Source organism: Adelges cooleyi, unplaced genomic scaffold (genome assembly GCF_023614345.1).
Source record: "Adelges cooleyi isolate 19-005CV unplaced genomic scaffold, UGA_ACOO_1.1 ACOO_flye_CR_arks_rails_tigmint_CR_PRNA_2, whole genome shotgun sequence".
NCBI lineage: Eukaryota > Metazoa > Arthropoda > Insecta > Hemiptera > Adelgidae > Adelges > Adelges cooleyi.
In genome coordinates, this window is record NW_026095860.1 from 4,077,279 (window position 1) to 4,101,617 (window position 24,339).

General features: G+C 31.2%; 3 protein-coding genes, 1 long non-coding RNA gene and 1 other non-coding gene across 5 annotated transcripts; 2 read left to right on the plus strand and 3 right to left on the minus strand.

The window, feature by feature from the left end:
• Positions 1-2,759: 2,759 nt before the first annotated feature.
• On the plus strand, positions 2,760-17,030 carry LOC126833428 (uncharacterized). Its single transcript, XM_050564763.1, has 3 exons — positions 2,760-3,018; positions 11,868-12,421; positions 15,833-17,030. Exons 2-3 carry the CDS (start codon positions 11,880-11,882, stop codon positions 16,557-16,559), a joined length of 1,269 nt encoding a protein of 422 aa, XP_050420720.1. The 5' UTR covers positions 2,760-3,018; positions 11,868-11,879; the 3' UTR covers positions 16,560-17,030.
• LOC126833429 (uncharacterized) lies at positions 5,667-6,977 on the minus strand. The gene is made up of 3 exons (XR_007684945.1): positions 6,837-6,977; positions 6,597-6,750; positions 5,667-5,792 (listed from the first exon to the last, which is right to left on the minus strand). It is a non-coding gene; the product is annotated as an uncharacterized LOC126833429 (long non-coding RNA).
• Positions 17,031-18,620: 1,590 nt separating the features above from the next.
• On the minus strand, positions 18,621-19,661 carry LOC126833713 (otolith matrix protein OMM-64-like). The gene is made up of 4 exons (XM_050565210.1): positions 19,587-19,661; positions 19,282-19,377; positions 18,815-19,206; positions 18,621-18,745 (listed from the first exon to the last, which is right to left on the minus strand). The coding sequence occupies exons 3-4, from the start codon at positions 19,074-19,076 to the stop codon at positions 18,732-18,734; spliced, it is 276 nt and encodes a 91-aa protein (XP_050421167.1). The 5' UTR covers positions 19,077-19,206; positions 19,282-19,377; positions 19,587-19,661; the 3' UTR covers positions 18,621-18,731.
• Positions 19,662-20,490: 829 nt separating this feature from the next.
• LOC126833819 (uncharacterized) lies at positions 20,491-21,313 on the minus strand. Its single transcript, XM_050565373.1, has 2 exons — positions 21,168-21,313; positions 20,491-20,853 (listed from the first exon to the last, which is right to left on the minus strand). The coding sequence occupies exons 1-2, from the start codon at positions 21,183-21,185 to the stop codon at positions 20,491-20,493; spliced, it is 381 nt and encodes a 126-aa protein (XP_050421330.1). The 5' UTR covers positions 21,186-21,313.
• Positions 21,314-23,647: 2,334 nt separating this feature from the next.
• Trnah-gug (transfer RNA histidin (anticodon GUG)) lies at positions 23,648-23,719 on the plus strand. The gene has a single exon. It is a non-coding gene; the product is annotated as a tRNA-His (tRNA).
• Positions 23,720-24,339: the final 620 nt, after the last annotated feature.

Here is a 24,339-nt window from a genome sequence, read left to right on the forward strand (position 1 = left end):
CATCACAAATGCTCCTTGGTATATCGGCAATCGAACCCTGCTCCGTGATCTTAACACATACCAATGCAATCGACTCTTGCTTCCTACTACTATACAAATTCCATAAGAACGTCTCCGACCACTCAAACCCCGCTATATCCAAGCTATCTTCTTACACAATACCCGACAATCTTCTTTGTCGACTAACACGTCGTCATGTTCAGTTGTAAAAGTCAGCCCATTTACTTATTGTATTTTTTGTTTAAGTTGTAAACATTTTCTTTATTTTAATATAAAAAAAAGACGTTGTACAATATTTAAGTCTGATATGCAAAATTATACGATTTTGTTTTTTAAAAAAAATGTTTTTACTCAAAATCACCCTTTTATTCAACTTCGGAAAAAGTCAAAGGAAATTCAGATACAGCCTCACTGACCATATTTGAGACGATAACACTATGTTATGATCAAAGTCACCACAGGTGTTCGAATGACGCACAAGTCACGGACAATAATTATTTAATCTTAGACATGAGCCAGCATTTGTATGTAGGCCTTGCGCAATTTCTGTATTGTTGTACTGTTACGTCTACAAAGCGGATCTTAAACGGCTTCAGGGAAATAATATTATTATTTGTATCGGTACCGTTTGATTGTGAATTTTTCGGTTACCGCGAATGAAACCCATTCCACCGTTTATTGCGGTAAAGCAATTACTTACATCGTTTAACACGATTTATAGTTACAATTGAAGTTTATCAGCAGGTCCATAATAAATATTTTGAACTACTTAATCAATATAATTTAACCAGTTTTGCAGAAAAACTCTTGTTATAATATTAATATTAATAATAATACATAGGGAACGAGGTAACAGGTAAGTTAATAATTAATTACAAATGAAATATTATTAATATATCGTGTAACAATAAATTGCAATTTATTAATATACACAATAATATATAAAATTCAGTTACACGTTCAGTTATCTTGGTTAATTTATAAACCAAAAATAGCATAGGTAGTTAAAACACTTGAAACGACTTAAAGGTTTCTTTGGTTTCCTTCACACGTTCATTAAATGCAAAACAAAAGTAATTCACAGTTCGAAAAGCTGTAATTACAGATTGTATTTACCATGAAAACTAAGTTTGTGTTTGATCGAGTTTTTGAAAAGAACTTTTATAGAAATCTGGGTTCTCTAAAGACAGCCACTGTTAAATGCGCCACTATTTATTCGATTATATTTTGGTTGTTGTTAAGTGAAAGTAAAGGAAATCTGTTAAATCCTATCACTTTTTTTTTTATACTAATAGATCTAAATTCGGTTTTCGGTCAAGCTTCAATCATAACTTTCAATCAATATAAAACACAAATGTTTCAGTTTAACATCCGCAGGCGGTAACGTTAAGGCAAACCCAATTAGTAATAAAATTACTTCGACTTATAAACTTGAACGGTGCGCGCCAAATTAAATTATAAAAAAAAAACACCTTATTGTAAAATTAATATCTTTTCAGCTTCGCGTCGAAGCTAAACTAAACTATTTTTATACATTGAATAGGACAAAAAAATCGGTGGAACCTTCATTCGGCGGTGTACCGACATGGAACGAGGCAATTAAATAATTTCCGGACTTCAATTGGTATAATTAAGACATTTGTCATAACGTGGGGAGCATAATTAATGGCAATGACTATAATAGACGGTAAACGAACACTTAGTTATGCAGTTATAATAGTATGACTGCAGTTAACATAAGTTTCGTGTGGGTGCTTGCATTACAGTTACAGTTGATATAGTCCTTTAATGTTGATAACAATTTATATAGTAGGTATTACGTTATAATATCAGCTTATGTTTATAAGATAAGAAGAAGATCTTTCATATTTTTTCAGTCATTGCATTGGTACCACTCCCAAACTTTCTTGTTTATGCTTATTGTGCATTTAACTTAGTCAAAACATAATCCACCTCAACATTCTTATTTCAGCTACTTTCATGCTCCATTTATCGCTTCACACTTTTTGTCACGTTGGTCTCACTGCACTTTATACAATTTGGTTTTACTCCAAATGACAAATTTACATCACACGACATATTATTGCACTTGCATCACTTTGCATAAATCTTTTAAAATACTTACATTTTTCCATTTTTATCACGTCTTACTCACCGAGCAGAACAGGTTCTGCTACCTTCTTCTGGCAATTCCTCATACTGGTAAGCCAACTAGTACACAACTAGTACTCAGTGTGTAATTGGCTGCCAAAAAACAAAACCTATATACTGGTCTGTCTGTGGTCACTGGTCATAGTGGGGGTTGATATGTCGTGTCCAAAAACCAACGATGGCAGTTTTTGATAGGGTCGTTAGACTAGCTGTATCGATTAATATTTCTCACGCGACAAAGGTTAGTTACTGTTTTTATTTTAAACACATACGGCGTGTAGCAGCGGTAGAGTCCCACAGAGGTTTGTATAATATATAGCCACGTAGGTGTTGTCCAAAAGGGTTTCTAAGGGCAACAGTCTGTTAAAACAGAACACGGGGTGGTCGCCGTTTCCGAGTTTGTCATTTATATTATGTAGTATTTATTAGCATTATTATTACTTGTGTACATTTTGTGGCGCTACGTCTAAGTTTCTGTATGATCCAATATAATGTCGAGTATAGCGTGCGCGCGCCATCGAGTGTCTTTATCATATTTTTTTAGAACATCATAATATAATATATATTTTTGTACTATTATTATTGTATCTTTATTATGTTGTCGAATAACAGTGACGACGACCGAACTTTGTCCGCTCACCACTTGTCAGTCCACATCTGCGAGTGTAGCGGTGGGTCGTTGGAAGTTTTTTTTGGTTTTTACTTTTTTTAATTCTACTCAGTGCGAACTTAGCTTAAGTTACTTGAGCTTTTGTCAGCTATGGCGTTTGCGGGTCGTAACGAGCACGTTTTAAGCGACTCGGATCGTCTGAAGATGCGCTCTGAACACACCGTGAAGAAACCTACCTGATCACCGACAGTACTTAGGTGAGCCGAAACCATATTATTATATAAGCACCGGATTTTAAAACGTCATTGACCGTTATTGACCAAGTCCAGTCAGTAAAAAAAAAAACACATCTCAAAGTCTAAGAACAAAATTTCAAATAAATGTCAGCGTTCAATTTTTAAGTTATTATAGAATATATTATATAAAGTATCAACAATTTAAAAATATACCAGGGAGAATTCCCTAGTATCAAAAACAATTTTCTAAACAGTACAATATTTAAGTTGTGATGTATTGTAAATAAAATATTTAAGAAACAACATTCAAGTATATTATGTACGATGTTAATAAAAAACGTTCCTACTATATGATACGTAGATACGTTTTTTGTGGATATTTTTTAATAAGTTTATTTTTTATTAGTTACATAATATTATTATACATTTTTTTTTTACATTTACTTATAATATATTCGACAAATATTTTATAAACTTATTTTTTTTAACATTTATTTTATTTTAAATACTTTTCACTATTTTTTATTATTATTGTTGATTGTTACTTGTTACAAAAAACATATGAAAGCTTTCTGTACATTTTTCTTTTGCTATCAAAAATCGGCCATTAAAACTTTATTATAAATCTGATCTGGTGGTTATGCAATTACTAATCAAGTTAATAAAATCCGGATTTTTAGTTTTTTTAAAGAAGATTCTATTAGAAACATTTTAATTTATTTAAGTTAACTTTAAAACTACAATTTAAGAAAATATCCTACTATTAAAAAAATTTGGTTTAATTTCTGTCTTATTTATTTGTTGGGAGAGTGGAAAAGATAATTATAATTACACAGGTTATGCCAGTGACAGTTCTTAATCTGTATTACCATAAACAAGTTTATGGCATTACCTTATCGTGCTCGACGCAACTTAACATTCATTAACAATGGTGTATTGGTATCAGAGAGACAACGTTTATGTCATTTGTATGTGATAGTATCATCACAACACTCAAAGTGGGTTACATGCGGTGTCACATTTCCCATTGGACATGACGTGTTGTCCATGCAAGTAACAATAGTATTAAGTAGTTAGTAGGTGCTGTCCGTACTATCTGTAGTGCTTAAAACGACAAAAGAGCAGACTTTTCGCTTTTGTATACGGCATTAGTCATATTTTTTTAAAACTATATTTTACATATTTTGTAATGGAGTAAACTTAATGTTAATCATTAATGTTGTATGTGACGACAAAAAGAGAGTGGAATAATTTGTATAAGAGGCCTCGATTTTTACTGTTATTAATACGCATTACACATCAGCGCGAATGGAGTTTTTACTTTCATTCTAGTACAATACATATTATGATAATTTATCGACAGTGTCTCTTGACCTTGACATTGTCATTGTATGTGTATGATAGGAGAGAAAAAAATGACTGGTAATAAAGTTAATAAATAACCAAATTCGGAGAACAACACAAATAAGCTGCACTGACATTAAAAAATGCACACCTGCTCGTGTGCTCATAACCGTTGGGCTGTGGACTATGTCAGTTGGGTGATAAAAATGTACACCCACCGCAGCTGCCATTCCAGAGTTAAAGGTCTTTTTTGTAATAATATCCCATAGAAACGTGCAAACGAATATCCGTTAAAAAATGTCATATCTCACCTACTCGCCTACGCTGGATTTGACCATTTCCATATTATTATTTGTTGTTGTCGCCCAAAACAATATAATATTAGATGTGGGTTTTAGAAAAACTGGCTAGTTTTCTTTACTCTATTTTAGGAAAAAGCACATTAGTATTGTCCGAACGCGTAAACACTATTCTCTGTGAAAGCTTTTTGAAACAAACTTTTGTTAATGCTATTACAATATAATAACATAAAAAAAAAAACAATTTTTACACCAACAAAAGATGTACAGTTTGTTGAAAAGTAAGACAGTTTTGAAAAGAACATTGTTTCTTCTTCTTCAAAGAATTCAATTGGACATTACGGTAGTCGTTGTATGGTCATCACACATCAATAAAATGCCAAATAGGTTCTTGAAGTTACGGAACGTTTACAACAACGGCGTGAGTAGAATAATACAAGTAGTCTTCGTCTTTGTCCAGTTTTATTTCAATACTTAGTAGCTAGTTCCATGTTTGAAGCAAGGCCTAAACTACCTATCTCCACCGTCTGTTTCGTGGTGATTTATTTAAGAACTATTTTAGCTAATGCGAAGCTGAGAATGTATATATTTTTTTTATAGTTTTGTGCCTGGACATAACATACCTCCCAAACCGCTAAACCGATTTCTTTATGTAGCAAGTCTACAGATCAGAAATCGTATCTGAGCAGTATTTCATTGGGCCGTGAAATTAAAAAAAAAAATCACCTTTTCCCCTTTAAAATCACTTTATTTTATATTAATTCTTAAAGACCTGTAAACACTCCGTGTCCACTATGGCCCGACGAAATATTAAAATTTTTAAATTGCATTATAGAAATTTAATGCAAAATAACTCAACACAGTTAGCTGAACTACGTATTTTTAGTTTAGTCAGTCCAGATAATTGATTTGACAAAATAATTTACATAAATCAATTTCAAATTCTAGGTTTGTAAACTTACAGCGTGGTTCGTTTATCTTTTGAAAGGAAAAAAACAGAATTCAATAAATAAAAAATAAACATAGTTCAACGGATTTTTTTATAATTTATTTGGTGATATCAATACATATTATATACTATATAGTATGCATTGTATTGTGGACTATGGCATTTTTGAGTTTGGAATTTTTGAATTTACTTCATAATCAGTTCTGAAAAAATTAAAATATTAGGTATTAAGCAAACAGAAATACATTTTTTCTTAAATACATGCCTAGTACAAAAACAATTTTTTGTGATACCAATAAAATTAATGACAATGCTACGTTGTTGTTGTATATTTTAAAAATATTTGTTGTTTCTCAGTAAATTAAATTTAAAAAACAAATGTAATATGTACCTATTTATCTAATTAATCGTTGTAGGGAATTAATTTTTAGTTTACTTATCAACAAAAATGGTGGTAATTAATAAAATTAACAATTTAGATGCTAATACAAATTTCATGAAATTATCACGTTTTAATTGTATATTTAAATAATATTATATTGTATAATATTATTAAATCTTTTTTTTAAGTTAGCTTAAATAAAAATTTGTAGATTTTAACAGTTATTACACATCATATTTTGGTATAAAAAATAAATTATAAAACAGCAACAAGGGACATTAAAGTTAGTACTGTAGTATAGTTTCTATTTTACATTACTGCTCAATATTCTATAAATTATAATAATTTGTATTTTTTTTTAAATTAAATTTACCAAACTTTATTTTTGTAACAAAATTAATTTCATTAAAGTTTTCAGTGTAAATTAATCTATTTAACTAGAAGTGTAAAAGTTATTTTCGGTGAATATAATTTTTTTTTTGTTATAAAATATATTTTGTAAAAAAACTATTTAAAAAAAAAAAATACAAACTAATTAGTAAAATGTATTCGTTAAGATAGCATAATTCAACTTTTCCTATTATAATATATAAGTTCTACGATTTCGACTTAACCAAAAACTTACTATGATTTGGTTGGCGGCAAGGTTGGTCTTGGCGACGGTTTTGATGGCTTTGGCGGATTGCACTTGTCCGACGACGACGATGTTCATGGATACCTTTTCTGCGCCCATTTTTGGTTTTTGAGTTGGTTTTTTAGGAGTACTTGCGAAGAAAATACTGAAAAAGGTCAAAATCGGTTATAATGTATTTACTTACTAAACAATTCGTTCGTTGTAAATAAAAACAATGCCGCTTGCACTTACCAAAGTATATATTTGCACAAAAATCGTGTTATGCTTGATCTGAGATGCTGCACGTCTATTTATATGAATACTGAAATTGACTGATAACGCAATGACCGCATCACGTAACCATCGTCCGATGAAGGTGGTACCATATTATTCGCTTAAAGTCCATTTGAACTATTTAAAAGTACTATTTTGGTCAATAACGAGCGATAAGTAAGTAAATAACACAATAACAAAACGATTATTTACTGTAGAAGTAATAATACCTTATACCTAATAAAAAATGCATACATTTTTGAAACACTAAATGTTCCATTGCAGTGATAAAAAAATGATGACATCATAAAAAATATAATAACATCAAAAAATTCAGACGAATTCACACGAATTTCGGTGTCGGTTTTGTTTCAAAATACCGTTTTTTAATAATGGTCAACATATCTGGTAAACTTTTTTTTCCTTCTATTTACACATTGTAAATGTACAAAATGATCCATTTAACGTAGTACACTCATTCTCATGAAATTTTCATTTCATTTTAAAATAAATGCAAATTTGTAGTTTTTTTTTTTGAGACATTTTATTATTACCTAACACAATGTTTTAATTTTGTATCCTTTTTAGTGAATTTCAGCGCTCTATTAACTTTTAAAAACTTAATACTATATTTCAATAAGTTTTTTTAATGAATAATAATCTACTAATAACGTTGACTAGTCGATAACCAGTTTTGAATAATTATTAAAGTTTAAAATTGAAGACGGGTGAAAGGGTTGAGTGTAGTATTCAAGTGTAATAACCCAAAGTTTAAATCTTTTATAGTTTTAAAAGTAACTTTTTCAGAACTGGTCATCCGACCAGTAAAGTTTTACAGCAAAATTATTCTTAATTTCAAAGTTGAAAAATTGCTCTGGAAAAATTCTAAGAAACCTAAAATCGTTTGTGAATCGGGGCCTATAAAAAGTAAACATTTAGTTTTTTTATAACATTGGAAAAAAAATATAAAATAATATTTTGATTTTATAAAGATTTTAACAGTTGTTGTAAAACGATTTTTAAAACCGTCTAAAGTCCTGAAAATCTTTTGAAATCAATGTCCGGTTGGTTTTTTAATAACCTTCCTTTTTTGTTTTTTTAGACAACTATAGTAAGGTAAAAGGCTACATATAGTACGAAAATTAATTAAAAACAATCTCAAGTTGATTTTAAAGATTCTCAACGCTGTTCAATATAATATTTTATGTTTCTACAGTTGTTTAATAATTGTAATTTTTAAACGGCGGTGTAAGGGTCGAAAAAAATCAATATAAAATATATATATTATTTATCTATACTCGGTTGAAATTTACCGAAATCCGCCTACGCCAAGCATATAGGTATATTATTCTGTTGTTATTGCGATATTAGTGATAATATTGTATACTTTATACGGGCGGCCATGTAATCGCGTTACGCTGCTTTAACGGTCAAATGATTGCATGCGCATGGGATAATGTGATATTATTATTATTATTGTTATTAAATGCACCATAAAAAATCGTTACAACCGTGTGGGTAACATTGCAGTTGTCGTGGACATTACCCGAAGCTCAGCATAATGTAATCACGGTTAGATATGGCTACCAGTACAGTGTAATGTGTACACTAAAATCTTTATACTTCATATTTGGGTTCGCGTTGGCTTTGTTAATCCCCGGTATTGTGTGTCTTCCATCCTTTACATAATAGCATCAGCTCATTCAAAACTATATTAGATTGTGTACAACTAAAGGTATTAACAGACACAGGCATCGCACCATTATTCATCTGAAACATACAGTGGAGTTATAAAAGTCAAAACTTTCAATCTGTTTTTTTTTCTTAAAAAAATATAATTAGTATAAAAAAGTGTAATAACCTACGACCAGCATTAACTCCAAAAAACCTACCATGCTATTTGGTAAAATATTCACCAAAAAAAAAAATCAAAAGCTAACATATCAGTCAAACTCAAAATTATTAAAATAACAGTTTTATTCATAGAACAAAGTATGTTTAAAAAGTATTAGATGTATTGTACAAAAAAAAAAATATGTATTTACATAATTCTTAATCTCCAATTTTTTCAGATTTAGCAAAATTAGAAAGGCGATACTAACATGACTTACATATTTTATTCAAAAGTAATTTGTAGTAGTTTACTGTTTAAAATTGTTACCATTTTATTAAAATTTATTTGTTATTTTTATAAGCACATGCCACATTAGGTTTATTTTAAATCGCACCTAAAATCAGGTAACTGTCCCCAAGAACAATTTTATGGATTTTTATTATACATCAGTAGTAGATTATCTAAAAACTAAGCTTAAACCAATTTTTGCAAATTAGATAATGTACGCAGCCGATGAACTATTTTGCTTTAATATTAATAAACAAAATACATAGTTGGAGTTTGAAAATATTTCAATTTGAGTGCAGAATTTGTAATTATAGTAAACAACAAATCCAAATAAATGTATAAAATGAAATTAGGATTTTAATAATTAAATTTTCATTGGTTTCATAGTTTTTTTAGGAAACTAATTTTTTTTAAGTAATGATGAACTTTACTTTTACATCGATTAAAAGAAAATGTATATTATTAAAATTGTTTGTATATCAATGTAATCTAATGTAACGTTAAGTTAGTTCAAAAAGTAATATTCACGAATAATGTGTCAGTCATGATATTATTATAGTTTTAATATTTTGCTTTTCATGTATATGACTAAAAGTTCACGAGGAAATTGTAAAAATTGTACGTCTTGCTCTGGTAAAAACGTTCAAATGTGAATTCAATGATGATTGATGGATCTCGCACGTTAATAGCTAACTTTATGTACAATTACTTTGGTCGTACTGGAAAACAGTATTTCATTTCACATTAACACTTATATTTTTCTAATATTTTTTTTTTATGTATTGTATAAGTACAATACGCGGGCGTCGGATCTTGTACATGGTTTGAAAAAAAATGATACACCGAAAAAGCGAATAATGCATACATGACTTCTATATAACATATAATTAGTTTAATATTAGATTTTAGTTCATTTGAAACACACAATCAGAAGTCGTAGACACGACAGGATTGTTTTCTAACCTTTTCCTCCTTTCAAAAATAAGTAATAGATTGTTTAAGGGTGACAGGGGACATCTAAGTGGACAGCTGTTTTAAATAAAATCACTTTCACTCATCTGTCATCTGTTTGTTTTCAAAACGACTTTTTTTATGATAAAATATGTAATTTGAGTTTATTGATCTTCGTCAATTTTTTATTAAGTCATAACTTAAATGAATATATCGATAACAAAACGATACACCGTACAGACAAAAACTAATAAAAAAGGAATAAATATATAAACATATATTATAACATATATATATGTAATAATTAAAAAAAGAATAGGGTCGTTTCTGAAAATTGTGTGTAGCTGACGTGACACGTGACTCGAAAATTAAATGCCATAATTTATTTACAGCGTGAACTGTTGTATTGATTTTCATGTATTTTGGACTCGTAAACGAATAGCGTTGAAATTAATAAACACTAAACACAAAAGCCTTGAGTAATTTTATTCGCTTAAAATTGTATATTTTTTAAGACAAACGCTGTTGATATTTATTTATACATTGACCACTATTGTGCGCGTTGACTTTGCCAGTGTTGAATGTCAGACGCTGTAGTCAAATGCGTCTGTTCATTAAGTAATGGCGCGCATTAATCAGAACGAAAGTATTATTATTATTAATCGACTCGCAAACGAGACCGGCCAATGCGATGTGAGCTCATTTAGTCGCTGTAAACGTTTTTGCTTCTTAGATTTCATCCACTATATGAGTTTCATTTCGATCAATTATCGATTTTAAGACAAATTGTTGAGTATTTGTTTTTTTTGTGATGTGTACAAAAAATTAACCGAAAAAAGGATTTTGTCGGTTCATTGCATATTAATTAAATTATAGAACACTTATTGCGTTACTTATAGTTATTTTTCAAAGAAATTCCTAATGGAAAAAAGCTAAACATTACATTTTAGTTACACAACGCCAAGGCGCTAATTATTTATGGACTATGGTATAGAAACTGCCTTGCTGTCTACTCGATTATGCTATCTCTCAATATAAAAAAATGCAAAAACAATTTAAAAAAAATATAAAGCAATTAAAAATAATTATAGGTATATAGTTCTTAATTCATGGGAAAAAGAACAAAATGTTTTTTTTAAACATTTTCGCCATATTGTTTTTCTTTTTTAAAACACTAAGTTACGTTTTGAAAACAAAGGTATAACACTAGCGTGTTTTGCTAGTATTGATTTATAGTTTTGTTCAAGGGAAATTTTAAAAACTGTATTTCACGTAAGGGTATCACATATTATTATTTTCATACAATTATTTTAAGAATAATAATTATAATCTACAAAAGTAGACAACAAGACTTCCACAAATCAACACTACAAAATAAAGTGATACATTATGACTATAACCGAAAACTATTAAACAAATACAATAAATTTAATAAATATGTGTTTTCGTTTTTCTAAAATTAAAAAAAAATATACTTTGTAATTAGGGTTTTACGTTTGGGCATTTTGTAAATAAAATCTTTAATATTTATAATACATCCCAAATACTTGGAGTGTATTTCCACGGAATCCTAAATTGTTTGGCAATTCCATTTTTAACGTTACCAGTTACCACTTTTTGACATCTTGTAAATCATGTTCACATTTTTAAGAATTGTTACTCAAAATTTTGCGTGCGGCCAGACAAACATTGTAGTTTTTAATAATAAGCCGGGCAATTGTATTATAAAATATATTATAAGCGTTTAAACAAAAGCTCAAGTTTTACAGAACACTTTTGTAAGAGATCTATTTTACAAGAACGGTTATCCGCGATTTTACTTTTATTTTGTAAAATACAATCTTAAAGTATGACTTTTTAACATTTTGAAGTAAAAAAATTTAATTCGATCCCTGATGAATACAGTTATGAAACAGTTGAGTTTATGGCATTTGCAGGTACGGCAATCGATGGACGTCAAAGTGATACACGCCAGTCCGAACGGAACACTGTTGATACTGCCGGACGTCGATTCGTCGTCCAGACCGCCGTTCGCCTTGTCCGCCGTGTACCTAACACTGTCTTCCGTGGCCATAGTGTCCAACATAATGGTACTTAGCGGCATATTGACCAGCGACCGGCTGCGGACGCCGTACGCGGTACTGGTGTCCGCACTGTGTCTGCAGTGCGCGCTGGACAGCGCCGTCGGCCACTACCTGGTCACCAAAGACCTGTTGTCGCAGGACAAAACAACGCCGGGAGTGATGACGGCGTCGTCGTTCTCCGACAACGTGGCCACCGTACAGTGTCGCGTCGTGGCCACCGTCACCGCGGCCTTGCCCAACGTCCAGCTGATCACGTTCGCCGCACTTTCCTGTCTGAACGCGTTCGCCCGGCCGGACTACGTGTTGCCCGCACCAGCCGCCGCTGTCCTCTGGGCTGTTCCATCCTTGTACACTTATGTCATACTCACCCCCACTCTGTTGCTGTCCACCAGATACTTTCCACTCAGGTACAAACAAATTAATAGCACAACCGTACAAGTTGATGGTTTTTATTTATTATGATAGATCATATTTATCATATTTAGATAGTTATCATAGATCCAATATCCAAATCGGTTTAACTATCGATACGCACAAAAGACGTTTGCTTATTAGATCTAGGAGTGTCGATCTTCTAGCCAGTATAGTTTGCGCGGTTTTCTTTTGATTTCCAAGTTTTCCTGGCCTACATGATGTGTTCAGTTAAGTCTAGAGTCAATCGGTACATTCCCAAGTACTTGGCATCATCTGTTCCTTCAAAGTGACAATTCATTTTGATCTTCCAACGCTTGTCCAGCTGTAAACGTAGTTGATTGTTACTTAAAGGATGTCAGTCGCAGCTGAACACATCCTTACAGTTTAGACATGCTTGGAAGAAGCGATATTTTTCATGTAACTCTGTATTATTAGGGTTTTTATTTTTACTAGTATTATTAATACTACTCACTCGGGAGTCTAACAATTAGACCTCTACAACTGTGAACTATTCTCGCTTGTAGATCTAATACAAATTTTTTTCCCATTAAACTTTCATTTTCGTTTCGTAATTGAACCAAACATTGCTTGGTCAATAGCAATTTGATTTGGCACCGGCATAAATATTGTCCGCTTGCATAGAAGATGAATCCATTGCAAAACCACGTCCGATCCGTCATATGCGCGTGACCTAGACAATAATTTATGTTAAACACTTAACACTCCTCTTCCGCTGTTAGCGAAAAAATGTTTAATGCTACAATATTTATTAAACACAACTAGTGAATTCGATGCCTAAGAGCGGAACAATCGTGTTGATCGTTCGACAGACAAAACACAACTGTTTAATACATTTTAAAAATGTTACAATTACTTTTGTTTTAATAATTCAATATATATAGTTAAAAAAAAAAATAGAAAAAAATAAAACCGCATTGAACAAAACAATTACTACTCAACTCCGCGTCGAAGCTAAAATGTATGTACCATAATAATTACATAGTTGTATAGTAAGTAGTAGTAACTACTTACTCTTACTATATTATAATAATTAGGCACTTGTGCCCATACAAATATTGAACATCAAAAGGTTACAATTAGGTGCACTCGCACCCTTTTGGTTTAGTGATAGTGATAGTGTAGATTATTACAATATCTATTACAGTCATTAGTTTCTGAGTAAATTATAATCTACGTTATTTCGACCAACTCAGCTGTTGTCACCATTCAATTAAATAAAAAATTAGACATTTATTATTTTGAAAATATGAAGAAAAAAAAATATATCATACTCATAATATTATACTATGAGGTATTTAATATGTCTAACCAAACATTTAGAAAATATCAATATATTTAACATGTTCGTGTAGTTCATATAATAATACTAGATCTACAGTGTCATAGGTTGTTGAAATATAGTAAAAAAAAATAAATACAGTTATTATTATGAGCACTCCCGATTAACGAGATGTTAGCGATTTAGTGATTTCGGTAAGCTAAAACTATATAAAAAGTGTAAGATAAAAATAAATTAGATCACAAATAGACAACGAAAAAGGGCCACCACACTTTACAACTCGAAAAAACTATTTGATTTATTTGATTGCAACTTACATTTTTCATCTGCCTTATAATACATTTTCGATTGATTAGTTTACACTTGGAAATTCATTTTCATTTGGGGTGGAACTTTTAGACCTACGGCTTGAAAATAGGACTGATTGTAAGATCTAGCGCGTACCTATCTATAAAATATAAATAACTATATAAAGCGATTTCATCACTTGCACCTATTTGATATTTGTTATTTTTAAAGCAATAGTGTTGTTTTTTAAATACACCAATTCACGTTATGTTTTTTGGAAAATATGTAGATTTACTTTGCACTATATTATATTGGGTTATATTTTCCCATGGGACACCATTCGTGTTAACTCCATTAATAATTGTAGGATTTCTAGATATTAATATATAGATAAAAATGTCTGCACGCACCGTACATATAAACCACTATTACATAGTAGTTGTTTTAATCATTATGTTTTTACGGTTAATACTATTATATGGTTTTAATATCCGTTACATTGACTTTGCGAAGGATATTAATTAAAAATAAAAACATTGCGTTAACTTTCCATGACGTGTGTATTGTAAAAAAAAAACGGGAGGTTACTCACAGGTCACATATAATTTTAGATAACTCGACTTCGCATTAAAAAGCTATAAAAGGTGCCTTTAAAGGTTATCGAATGGTTTTTATTTGACTTTATTTGGAGAGGGTGTAAACTGTATTCGTAATCTGGCTTACATTATTATTTAATAACAAAGCATTACAGATAAGATTAGACATGTATAGTATAGTAAAATACTCAAAAACTCCAACCGGCGTAAGAACAGACAATACGTGGGGCTATTCAAGTCTCCTGCCAAGATCGAACTCTGAAGCTTTCTTTACTATTTAGTAATTATACTAATTGAACAAACAATATGTAAGATATATACACACCGCATAGAGATTTTTAATCAGGCAATAATATGCAAACGTACATATGCGTGCTACCATAACATCATTTAATTGCGTGGCAGCTGCTTAAGATGACATAAGAAATACTACACTTCTCGTTATGCAGGTACCGTAGATAAAATACTCCTATGACGTTAAATGTATAATGAAACATTAGAGATATTATTTTATGATCGTAATACCATTTTAAGTTTAAAAGGAACGAGATAATAGTATCCAATTTTACTTACAAATAGTAATTACTTAAATGATATGTATAAATCAAACAGAACGCATTCAAATAATTCTTGGTAATCATGTATAAGGGGTTTTGTTTGTACTTTTATCGCGCAGACATTATTTAAATTGCACATCTGTATTGGCTTAATAATTATTTGATATTAGCATTTTATCATAAATATTCAAATGGATGTTATATGCAGAGAACGGGTTTTATATATTACTTTTGCAGTCCTGTAGATACCACATTATGAAATTACAGTTAGGGATTGATTAGTTAAATATACATTTTTTTAACTTATAGAGAAGCTGGGAGTGGGGAGTTGTCTCCCCTTGCCCCTCCCTGTGGACGCCCTTGATCAGAGTATCGTGTATCTGTATCAAGAGAGAGTATGAATGTCCAACTTTTAAAAATGGATACAAAATACAATTTGTCCAATTAAAACTTGATGTTACATCTTTTTTGGTCAGGCCATAAGGGCAACGTGTAGTACATTAGGAATTTTTTTGCCTATCACCCCCAGAAGAAAATTGTAATTACGCTGCCGGACTTACTCGTCATGGTTTACAAGGACTGAACATTATGTTGTCGGTTTTTCAACAGACCGCATTAACTAGGCAATGTAAAATAACTGGCGAATCGGTTAATATTTTACAGGGGTCGTTGCGGTTTCACTGGCAACTCGACCGGATGGTTCTACCCCACGCTGTTGATCGCCTTCGGCTTGGTGATACCGTGGTCGGTGTCGTTTTACTTGGTGTTCGTTTCCCGACCGTCGACGGCTACCACGAGGGCCGCCAGAGGTTTGCTGGCTTCCGGCGACAACCCCAGGCCTGTCGCCGAGCTGATGCCGCCGTGCAAACGGATATTGGCAGCGTACACCGCCCTGGTGATGCCGGGATACATATGGTCGTGCACTCACTTGTACAGGGACGACCCGGAGGGAATTTTCCGGTCCGGCGGGAACGCGCACTGGGAATACACGCTGGACGGCTATCTGTGCCGGCTGTCCGTGGTGTTCGACGTGCTCGTGCCGTTCGTGTTGATCAACTACCACAAGGTTTTCCGGAAGAAGTGCCGGGATCTGTATTTGCACGGTTTCAGGAACTCCGTTTCGGACGATTCCAGTGTCCTGCGGAAGGCCCTGTCCGCCGGCCGCCGGCACGGCGAAGACCGTCTGACCGACGACGCTCCCGTGCTGTTCCTGGAAGATTCGGGAGTGATCAGCGTGAGAACGTCCAACGAGGACGGGTTCACCATCAAAGCGTGTGACCTGGACGAGGACGGCAACACTATGGACGGCAAAAGCAACGTGCGGTTCTCCAGGAGAGTCAGCGCAATCCACAGGCCCGAACAACCGAAAAACGAAGAGTCCCGGTTTTGACCGACCACATCGGGTGATGTTATCGATTGTTATCAAATGCAGGGCTGGACCGCGAGGGTGACAGGCTGGGGCGCAAAATATTGAACAAGTAAGAGGGAATGAGAGCAAATTTTGACCCGAGAATTAAATTTCAATTGAAATATGCATTTTGCCAAGAGTGCGACCGTTGCTTGGCACGGCCCTGATAAAATATTTTAGATTTTGAGAGTGATTCACGTGGAATCGACACAAATGCAAATAACTTACATTAAATTAGAAACGATTTGCATAAAACAAAACAATTTTGTATTTTGTACAATTTGTAATTTATTGTGACTGAATACTTTGTTGTGAAATGGTATGGACAATCCTGAATTGTGTAATATTATGTGTTGTACATATAACTTCAATAATATGATGTTTTCCAAATTCTTGTATTTACCATTCCTGAACTATATGAATCAAAAACATTTTACTAAAGTCAAAAGTGTAACGCGTGTATACTACTATATTCTTATTACATTAATTCAAATCAATTAAAATTATATTATTGTAACTATTGTTGTTATTTAATTTTGTTTTATTATTAATAATATCAGGCAACTACACGAAACCCTATGCAATAGTAGTTGCGGTATTTATGTAATTTCAGGCGAACGACCAGTACACTATGAACTTGGAAGAAAACCGAGATAAATTATTGTTTAGTCAACTGTGAATTGCAAAATGATCTGAATTATGCTACAGACAATTAATTTTAAATAGTTTAAGTACATTAATGATTTCAATAATGCAATAAGTAAAATCATGCCTAAGCCCAATAGCTTAGAAAATAATATACCTACTTAATATTTCTTAAAACTATAACAGACATTTCTTTACCAAGATCAAACTTGGTTTTGTGAAGTTATGTAATTTTGATTGGTTTATCTCGAGATCAGTAATATATTACAAATACTGGTCTTCAAAGTATCAAAATTGTAAAAGCATTACATACAACTTAAAAATATTTTTGTCATTTTTTCCATAAGTGTTAAGCAAAAATTAACAGTAAAATTTAGTATATTATGTATTTCTTTATATTAAAATTTGTTTACGTTATTTAATCTTCACATAAAAGTAGTTAGATAATATATTCAAGTAATTCGTTAATATCATTTTAGATCATCCACTTTCGGGCTTTAGGTACTCATAACATTTTCTCTAATATCTCGTTGTCAAAATAAATTAAATCTTAACAGTTACTGCCAAGCTAGGAAGTTTACATACAACATTTAAGTATGCTTAAAATATGTTTAAACTACTGTAAGTTTTTAAAAAAGTTTAATTGGAGGGTCCAGAGCAAGAATCAAGTATCTCCATATTTTGAAATTGTTCAGGACAGCCAAAAGAAAATCCATTGTCCCATTTACCACCATTGACAGGAAAAAATGAGTTTTGTAATACCTTTGTAGGTAATTGTCCGATTTTATTTTGATGCACGAAAAAGTACATAATTTTTACATAAACATCTTCCCATAAAAAAACAATTTTATATAAAAAGTGGAGTTACCTTGTTCTTGCTTTGGACCCTTCAATTTTTTTACAAATTCATAAAGGTTTTTTAAGTTAATATGGTCCAACACCCGGTAACTTAACAAAATGTGGTAGTTACTTATTAGTTATTTCTTATCTGACGTCTCAGTTTTTGAAGTTTACTTTACAAATTAAATTAGGAAAGGTTTTTTTTTATTATTATCTATATCACCATTTGTTACGTGTCGATTAGCCGTACGGTGATTTTTGCTGTGTTAATGTACTTAAATATGTCTGAAGAAATAGATTACAATATTTGTCGCTCAAGAACTTAAACTAAAATAACAATAGTAAAATTTGAAATGTTGATACAAATTACTCACACAACAAGTTTAAAGTAAAATTGTTTTGCCTACACAATAATCGCAAAGATTTTTTTTTTAATTTATTCAAAACAATTTACAAAAAATTTGTTAAAAAATATGTATTTTTTTTAAATTAATACACCCAAGTTTTATTATAGTTAATATAATAAATACATATATCAAACGTTAAGTATACCTACACTAATTTATAATGTTAATTACAACGTATTTATGTTAAGTTTTTTTGTTATTTGGTATTATTAACTTTAAAGTAATGGTTACGTGAATTATGTGACTTCTCAAAACACCGACATTAACTTATAATACCTAAAAAAAAGTAATTTTATTTGTTATTAACTATTTAGCTGATTTATGGTGTTTAACTTTTAAACCTACATGTGTCACTGAATCTTTTCGATTCCATCAAACTTGTCATGTCCTCCTCGTTAGAATCTTCCACCACCACGTCCACTTTGTCCATATCCACCTCCACGTCCACCTTGTCCATATCCACTTTGTCCATATCCACCTTGTCCATATCCACGTTGTCCATATCCACCTTGTCCATATCCACGTTGTCCATATCCACCTTGTCCATATCCACTTTGTCCATATCCACCTTGTCCATATCCACCTTGTCCATATCCACGTTGTCCATATCCTCCTCCACGTTGTCCTTGTCCGAATCCACCTCGGCGTTCCCCCTGACCTCCAAACATAATTTCTCCTTGGAATTGTGCTAATGCCCCAATAGTCATTATAAATATATATATCATCAGAACACACGTCTAAACATAAAAATCAACATTATTTTAGTATTAAATTCGTTAAAATAATGACAACAAACATTAAACAATGTTTACCAAAGAATTTGTCTTCATTTTATTGTGTTTTATTAACGTTGAGTGCAATAAAACTTTGGAGTTGTGACCTTTGACGTATCGTTATTACGATTATATCTACAACAGTAAAATGTCAAATAAAGCAGATTTATAGTAACTAACGTTTCCAAAAATTTCACAATCTACCCAATTATAATTTCCCATTTACAACCATTTTTATATTTTTATTATATATAAAGTATACTAAGCACAACAGAGTTGGGAAAAATCCAGTTTTTTCCCCAGCTCTGATTAATAATGACACATTTAAAGTATTGCCAACTTACTCGTTAAAACAGACTTAAATAGTGAAACACTAGACCAATCGAATTATTTAACGTTGATTTGTTGCTAAACTCTGGACAGCAAGTGATTTATTATACTGTGTGGCACGTTTGTTTGTAGGTATACGTGACCTTAATATTGAAATTTAGTGAATTAGTACGATGTTTTAAAATAAAATGACCTTAAAAAAATACTAGGAACAAATGACTAGAATTATACATGTACTGACAATATAACAAAGCATGTAGATTATCTAGGAGCTCATTTGTATTGAAAAATAAATTAATAATAGGCACTGTCCCTCATATTGCGATCAATGTGGATAACTTGTGGAATCATACTACCTTCTAGGAATTAAAGTAATTGCAAAAGTTATTGGCCACGCGTAAGTAAAAATGCGATCATTCCAAATATCCTACATATTTTGTTGGGAAGTTGACTAAAATATACTGGGTGTTATTTTTCAAAATAATTATAGACTGATTAATAAGTTGACGTGTTTTCATGGCAAATGTCAAGGTTTAAAACGCTCAAATAATGGAAACAAAACATAATTTATTTTTACTTTACTCAACCTTCTACTCTACATTTTTAATAGTTAATTTACTCGTATTATAACTGACCATTAGATCCATTAGGACAAGAGGATTATTTGTGATCAGGCTATTGCATTTTGAAATGATATTTTTATATTTAAATCATATTATAATATCAACTATTTGTAATTAAACACACAAATCGATATATTTTCATAGTTTCGTCACAGAACATTTATTTCAAAGTATTTTTATTAAGTTTAAAAAAAACATTAATACATTAATTCTTTACAAAATAAAGATAATAATCCTTTTTTTAAAAACGCTTCTTCACTTTCTAGTATAGAACGCTATCCTTAGGGTTTTAAAATTACTGTCGTCCATATCCGCCATTTAATCCTTGATATCCTCCGTATGCTTGGCCACCACTGTATCCTTGGTATCTGTTTCCTTGATTCCATCCTTGAACGTTATATCCTTGGCCGTAACCTCCTTGGTAGCCGTACTGGCCGTTGTTGCCACCCCATCCTTGGTTGTGTCCACCTTGTACGCCGTATTTACCATGGTTACCGTAACCGCCATATCCGTAGCCACCCTGTCCGCCAAATCCTCCTTGCCCAAATCCCTGGCCACCGTATCCACCTTGACCTCCATAATATCCTACCTGGCCTCTTCCATATTGCACGGACGAACCGATTTCCATAAGAAAAACACAGGAGAATAATACGAGTACCTATATATGATGGATAAAAACAATATATAATATATATGTATGTCTGTAGTCTGTATCTTAGTTTTAAAGGGTCAACGGCAATTTATGGCAAAAAAAATTTAACCACCAAATTATATTAAAAAATAGTATTCCCAGAACAAAAATTAGAAAATGAATAAATTGAGTTATGTAGAAACAAATTACGAACACAGAACCTTATGGAAAACAAAAGCTTTAATTCTTATTTGCCTAAAGTGAGATTAGCCCTTCTAGACACACACATATATATATATATTTTTTTTTTTTAATTATTTATAAAAATATAATATACATACCTTAATGTTTATAATCATTTTATATGGTGTACTTTTGGCTGCCAATCCGTATTCTGAATAGACCAGGTTTGAATCAAAATGACAGTAACACCGCAAGTGTGTAGTATAATGTAAATATAATAGGCTTATATATTATATCCGCGCCATCGACGAGTATCGATCGTATTAATGACATTATAACAATTTAGAAACCGTGTTTTCCCTCAAAACTAATAATTATATCTCAATTCGTCATTATACGTACGATTAGGTAATCTTTAAATCACTAATTGCCTTTAAATCCATTTGAATCATGCATACGTGATATTAGTCCTCTATGGTTCGCCATATGTGTCATGTTCACAATAATATATTTAAATGTATACAATAAGTTCCAGAATAATTATTATTGTAAATGTGTAGTGTTATTATTTACCAAAATCATAAGTTGTGTGATATTTAAAAAAAAAATATTTGTTAGCTTTCCAATTATTATTTTTAAATTAACTAAGTTATAATTTATAATTAACTGGGAATTTTAAAACGTATTGTCTAAACAGTCCAGAGCACACAGGTAAGTCCTGACAAAAAACTGAAGGCCTGATCAGTCCTAGTTGTGGCGTGAAATGATCAAGATCCGACTGCTTTTTCGTGTAGATGTAATGTGTTTAGTTAAAAAAAAAGTCGCTTTACAGGCAGTATTGCTAGCTCGAGTTACGTTCACATAACACATTGTGTGAATAATTTGTTTATGACGTTTATGACGATGCAAATTATAGCTAGTTTTTTAATTGAAACAAATGATTTAACAGAGCAGGAGCGAATTAACCGAAAGGCGTCGTGCCAATGTTTAAAACGTCCATTAAAAATGTAATTCTTTCACGTTCAATGCCAAAAACAACGCGTTCTTTTAGACATTAAATTTGTTTTTACTGACCGCAATCGTCAGACATTTTTTTCAATTAATCTTGTTTAGTTCACATGTCAGGATAATTAATTAAAAAAAAAAAATGAATGAATTACTAAATAATCAAGTATATGCCAGTAAATATTACAATTATATAATTGTTGTCTGCTGTCATCGTGTTAAAACGAGATATTGGGGTTTTAGTCAAATCTTAATAGTAAAAATATGAAAAATAAAATGGGATGATTTTTTTTTATAAATTGAGTAGAAAGAAAAAATATATAGTTTGTATAAGCCGATTCAAATACCTACCTTTAACATTTAAGAAATATTTTAATTATAGAGTAATTGTTATTGAAAACAACTAAAATCCAAAAACGTAGCGTTCTAATTCCTATATCACTTATTAGTTATTATATTTGTAAAGAAAAAAAAACATAAATATATAAAACCGTAAGTTTTCCAGTAGTGTTTTTTTAAAATTTAAACATCCCTGTAGCTCATAAAAAAACTATTTTAAATAAAACTAATTGTTTTAAATTAATATCCAAATTTCCCTTCTGACAAATTTACATAACTAAAATTGTCATAAAACAATTGTTGTCAAATATTGCCATGATCCTTCAGCAATATAATTTTATTTTTTATACATATTATCTCATTTTTGTGCCAAACAACAGGCTTGACGGTTTATACAATGATAGTTTTAAACATTTCAACGACAGACAATAGACCGAGTTCTTTTGGAGAATAAGAAAACCTGTAGGGGATCGTAAACACTACTAGATCGCGCCTCGTTAATAATGTGTAACACCGACTGAAATATTTACTGAACGTTGGCTAGATAAAAAAATTACAAAAAAAATATTATGTACACACACTCACACAGTTTCCAGTTGTAACCAGTATAAATCTCATACCTACCTAGATGTACCAATGATCAATAATACAGGTCCTCTCTCGACTCTCATCATCACAAATAAAACAATATTAATACTAAGTGTAAGTGTATAACTTGTGTAGGACTTGAAAATCCATATCGTTGTTGATAGTATAGCAAGGAAGTGATAAAATAATACGAAATTGATAAATTTTATGACTATAATAAGAGAAACAATTTAAATCAAAATATTTTTAATGTTATATAAACACAATAATAGAATAAAGTAACGAATCGATTAAATTTAATAATTTACTTATTTTATTAATTTGTTAATACATATTATTTTAATAACTAAATAAGACGTTGAAACATAATGTTGTGCGCCAACCCAATAATCCAAGGTAATACCAAGATAAATACCAGGATATGTAAATGATGCCTAGGTATTAGGTTTTATACAACATTTAAAAAATTCACAATAATAATTATTATCCCAGTCATAAATCATCTAATTTCCTTTTTCGATGATATCTATTCATGGTATCAGATTGTGTTAAAATTTATCAATCTAACATTAAATTTCACCATTTTATAATATTTTATTTAATTAATTGTGTTTTTTATAAAATATTTGCATAAAACAGACCGAATGTCAACGAATGGACTTGACGTTTTCTTAAATAAGGTGAAATTATTCGTTTAAATCATCCGGCCGTGATCGTCTAGTGGTTAGGACATTGCGTTGTGGCCGCAATAACCCAGGTTCGAATCCTGGTCACGGCACATATCTTTTTGTAAAATTTTACATGTTTCTTAAACATTTAATTTTATTTGTTTCGAGTATTTAACCCGTTAATTATGTATTTATAAGAAAATTATTAACCTTGCCATATTATTATTGTTATCGACTGATTATTAAATTTATTACACATTGCTTTACTTCTAAAAGAAAGGGTTTACGATATATTTTAGGTCAGTCAACGACCAACGTTTAGCAATTGTCCTATACCTAAAGAATATTCCATAAAATTACTACTTTCATAAATTAAAAAAAAAAGTTTTTGGAGCACCGTAATGTTATGTAGAAAAATGTGTGTTTTTAATATTAATTGAGTGATTTTTTCGATTTTCAAGGGAAAGGGGTGAACTTTTTTGGCCAAGTTTTTCATTTGATATTTTCTGATCTACAGACTTGCTATAAGAAGCAATATTAGAACTATATTAAAAAATTAAAATATGTAAAAACAATACCTTATTAGCTACGCGACGAAGCTAAAAAATATTCTGTCGTGCGTAATTCCACGAGTAGCCCAAAATAAAGATAAAACGTTTCTATGTGATATAAAATAGATTACTTATTACATAATACAATTGAAGGTGCAGGACACGTTTTCGAGCTCAGT

Coding starts and splice junctions, on each gene's coding strand:
- LOC126833713 (XM_050565210.1), bottom strand. CDS start 19,076: ATGGACAACGTGGATATGGACAAGGTGGATATGGACAAGGTGGATATG.
- LOC126833428 (XM_050564763.1), top strand. CDS start 11,880: ATGGACGTCAAAGTGATACACGCCAGTCCGAACGGAACACTGTTGATA. Junction 12,422..15,832: donor ACCAGATACTTTCCACTCAG/GTACAAACAAAT, acceptor AATATTTTACAG/GGGTCGTTGCGGTTTCACTG.